The sequence below is a fragment of the Bison bison genome, unplaced genomic scaffold (genome assembly GCF_000754665.1).
Source record: "Bison bison bison isolate TAMUID 2011002044 unplaced genomic scaffold, Bison_UMD1.0 scf7180017864203, whole genome shotgun sequence".
Taxonomy (NCBI): Eukaryota; Metazoa; Chordata; class Mammalia; order Artiodactyla; family Bovidae; genus Bison; species Bison bison.
Window position 1 is genome coordinate 6,312,902 of NW_011494775.1, and position 3,577 is coordinate 6,316,478.

A 3,577-nucleotide genomic window follows, 5' to 3' on the forward strand; every position below is an offset into this window, starting at 1 on the left:
ACCCCACCCCTGCCACCCCTACCCACGCAGCTTTCTGTGGAGAAAATGGAAGAATCTACATGTGGGAGACCTGGTCTGTCTGCATAAAGACAGCATTGTCCCGGTGAGCTGCAGGGGGTGCTCCGGAGACAGGGTATTTCCCCCCCTCCTCCCCGTCCCTCACCCTGCTGGTCTCCCACACTCTGCCCCTATGCAAGGCCATCATCTCCTCCTCATTGAGCTGGGTTGGGGGGGTGGTTTGGAGGCAGGGCTGTCCCCCTCCCCCCACCACTGGTCTCCCCCTTCTCTGCCCCCATGCAAGGCTGTCATCTCCCACCCTGCTCCTCACCCCAGGCTGACTTGGTTTTGCTGGCCAGCACAGAGCCCAGCAGCTTGTGCTATGTGGAGACGGCTGACATCGACGGGTGAGACCAGGTCATCACTAGGGCTTTTGGGGACTTGAGAGCTGCACACCCGGCCCACTTGGATGTTGTGGTCCTTTGCCCTGGGAGCATGCAGACACTTGAATGTCAGCTGGGGCAATAAAAATGCACCACCATTTCTGGAAGCCCATCTCCCCCACCCACCATGAGCCAGGTGCCAAAGCAAGAAGGCCCAGGGTCTGGCCTCAGCCCTTTGGCAAACACACTGTGTGACCTTGGGCAAGGCCCTCTCCCTCTCTGGGCCTCAGCCTCCTGCTTGGCAGCTGGTGCACAGTAGGTGCTTAGGGAAAATGCCAGAGTGGCTCTGCTGGGCATGCCCTGACCAGGCACTGTCTGTCCCACCTTTTTTGTCTTGCTCCCCTTCTTGTCACCAGGGAGACCAACTTGAAGTTCAGGCAGGCCCCAATGATCACGCACCACGAGCTGACCAGTATAAGGAAGATAGCCTCCTTCCAAGGTGGGAGCTGGCAAACCCATCCAGCCTCTCTGGGCCCTGTCTCCCCCCACTGCAGTGGGAGCACAGGTTCCCCACCTGCTGGGTGGAGGGTGTTGTGCAGCTTCTGACATCCAGATGGGCACATTACCCTCTGTTGTCCTGTCTTATTTATTCCCAGACCATTTGTTTGTTTATTCAAAAAGGCAGCCTATGGGAATTCCTTGGAGGTCCATTGGTTAGGACTCAGCACTTTCACTGCCAGGGCCTGAGTTCAATCCCTGGTCAGGGAACTACGATCCCACAAGCCGAGTGGCGCAACCAGAAAGAAGAAACAAAACAAAACAAAGAAACCAAGGCAGCCCATGTACACTGGCTAGCAATTCACCTACATGTTTGGGAGAGGCCCACAGGGACATCTCCAGGTTTATTATTTTCTGCCAGATAAGTATGACATTTCATACCTATTGGTTCAGTTACTGTTTGCTGAGCCCCAGCAATGGGATAATTTTTTTTAATTGTTACCATTTGCTATCATTATTTTCCTGTCAAATTGCAAAGGCAAGTTACTCTAATTGGCTGTGGAGCATGCCAGAAGCTTTCTCTCCAAGCACAGCCCCTCTGCTCCCGACATCCAGACACTGGTTTTGTGTCTGCTCATGGATCTGGAGAAAGGCCCTGCCACCCTGACAGCTCTCTCTGGGTCCTGACCCACCCCAAATGGCCCAGAATCCTTGCCCATTTTGCAGAGGGGGAGACTGCGGTTCAGAGGGGTAGTGAGAGGTGTGGGCTTGCCCCATGGCTCCTCCGTCCTTCTCCCGCCCCTCCCTAGACAGCTCTCATGTCTACTTTCAGGAAACACAGGGTCCAGCCCCTGAGAAGGAAGGGTGAGGGTCACTTAAGAGCCCCGTGGCCCCCCAGCCCACTCCCTGCCAGATGCTGCCTTGGGCCAGCCTTTGCATGCTGGGTGGGTTTTGTCAAACAGAAGTGAGACCAGTGGCTGTACTCTCTCAGGGTGATGGTGGACAGGCCCTCCCCTACTGCCTGCTGGGGAACTCTGTGCCCTGTGTTTGGTCCCTGTAGTTTAGGGTGCTGGATGGGGGCACCCCTTCCTTCCCTCCCTCCTCATATGTGTTCAGCACTTACTGTGTGTCAGGTGCTGGACTGGGCCCTGGTGTCCCCAGCTCAACTGAGATAAGGCCGGTGCCTGCACTGGTGGACCTTACAAACATTTAAAAATATTTATTGATTTATTTGGCTGTGCTGGTATGTGGGACCTTTTTAGTTGTGGCATGGAAACTCTTAGTTGTGGTGTGCAGGATCTAGTTGTCTGACCAGGGATGAACCTAGGCCCTCTGCATTGGGAGCAGGGAGTCTTAGCCACTGGACCACCGAGGAAGTCCCTCACAGACATTACTGATATGGCTGCAGGAATAAACGTCTGGTGACATCAGACACTGGCAGGGAGGAAGGGGCTCAATGCGGGGAGGGCTATATCTGGCTGGAGGATCAAGGAGGGCTTCCCTGAGGAGGTGTGTGTACCACCACAGGAGACAGCACACGCAAAGGCCCTGAGGCCAGGAACGCCCAGCTTGGAGCATCCAGGAGGAGGCTGTGTTGTATAGTGGGGGTGGAGGTGCCATTGGGGCCGGTTTGGGGTAGTGTGGGGCCCATGCAGGTGCCCCTGGCTGGAGAGTGATAGGAACATTCCCTGAGTCCCCCACCCCCAACCAGTATTGAAGAGGGGTGGCTGAGTTGCACCATGCTTGTGGCTCCCTGAACACTGGGTTGCCCACAGGGAAGGTGGTGTGTGAGGAACCCAACAGCCGAATGCACCACTTCGTCGGGTGCCTGGAGTGGAAGGGCAAGAAATACCCCCTGGATAGTGGCAACATCCTCTTGCGAGGCTGCAAGGTCCGGAACACAGACACCTGCTATGGACTGGTCGTCTATGCCGGTACAGCTGCTCTCCGGGGCCCCGGGGCCCATCCTGCCCAGGTCAGGGGTAGGGCTGGGTGGCGGAGAACCCTGACGTCACTGGCAGGAAGTCACAAGGCCAGGCCTGGCCGCCGCATGTCTGCTGCTATGGAATGAAGGGCTCCTGGTGTGATTTCTCTGGACTCTCATTTCTGAAACTGCAGGAATGGACATGTTGAGCCAGCACCTTTGTTTTGACTGGAGAAATGGGGGTATTTATAATAGATGGAATGATGGGTGGTGGAGTAGGTGAATAGATGGGTAGGGGGTGACAGAGAGATGGAGGGTGGGTGGATGGATGAGTAGATGGGAGAGTGGATGGATAAATGGATGGATGGATGGTTGGACAGATGGTAAATGGATGGATGGATGAATGAATGGTTGGTGGACAGTGGATGGATTAGTGGATGGATGAATGAAGGGATGGGTGGATGGATGAATGAATGGTGGATAGATGAATAGATAGATGAATGGATGGATGATGAATGGGTGGTAGATAGACAGATGGATGAGTGGATGGAAATCTTGCAGGTTTTGACACAAAAATCATGAAGAACTGTGGCAAGATCCATCTGAAGAGAACCAAGATAGACCATCTGATGAACAGACTGGTGGTCCTGGTGAGCTTCTTAGACACCCTGCCCTGGGTGGGGGGCCATGGAGGAGGGGAGCGAAAGGGCCCCACCGCACAGAAGCCCCATGGCTGTCATCTTCCAGGCTTCAGTTTCCCTCCTCTGAAGAATAT

At 54.9% G+C, this 3,577-nt stretch overlaps 1 protein-coding gene across 8 annotated transcripts in view; it reads left to right on the forward strand.

The window, feature by feature from the left end:
• Positions 1 to 3,577, forward strand: part of ATP8B3 (ATPase, aminophospholipid transporter, class I, type 8B, member 3) — a 21,221-nt gene that overhangs the window by 4,418 nt on the left and 13,226 nt on the right. For 7 of the 8 annotated variants that reach the window (XM_010844549.1, XM_010844548.1, XM_010844543.1 and 4 more), the window contains exons 7-11: positions 31 to 103; positions 334 to 404; positions 797 to 879; positions 2,654 to 2,812; positions 3,364 to 3,452. In XM_010844549.1, coding sequence (XP_010842851.1) covers positions 31 to 103; positions 334 to 404; positions 797 to 879; positions 2,654 to 2,812; positions 3,364 to 3,452 — 475 coding nt within the window. The other variant, XM_010844550.1, reaches the window with a different exon arrangement.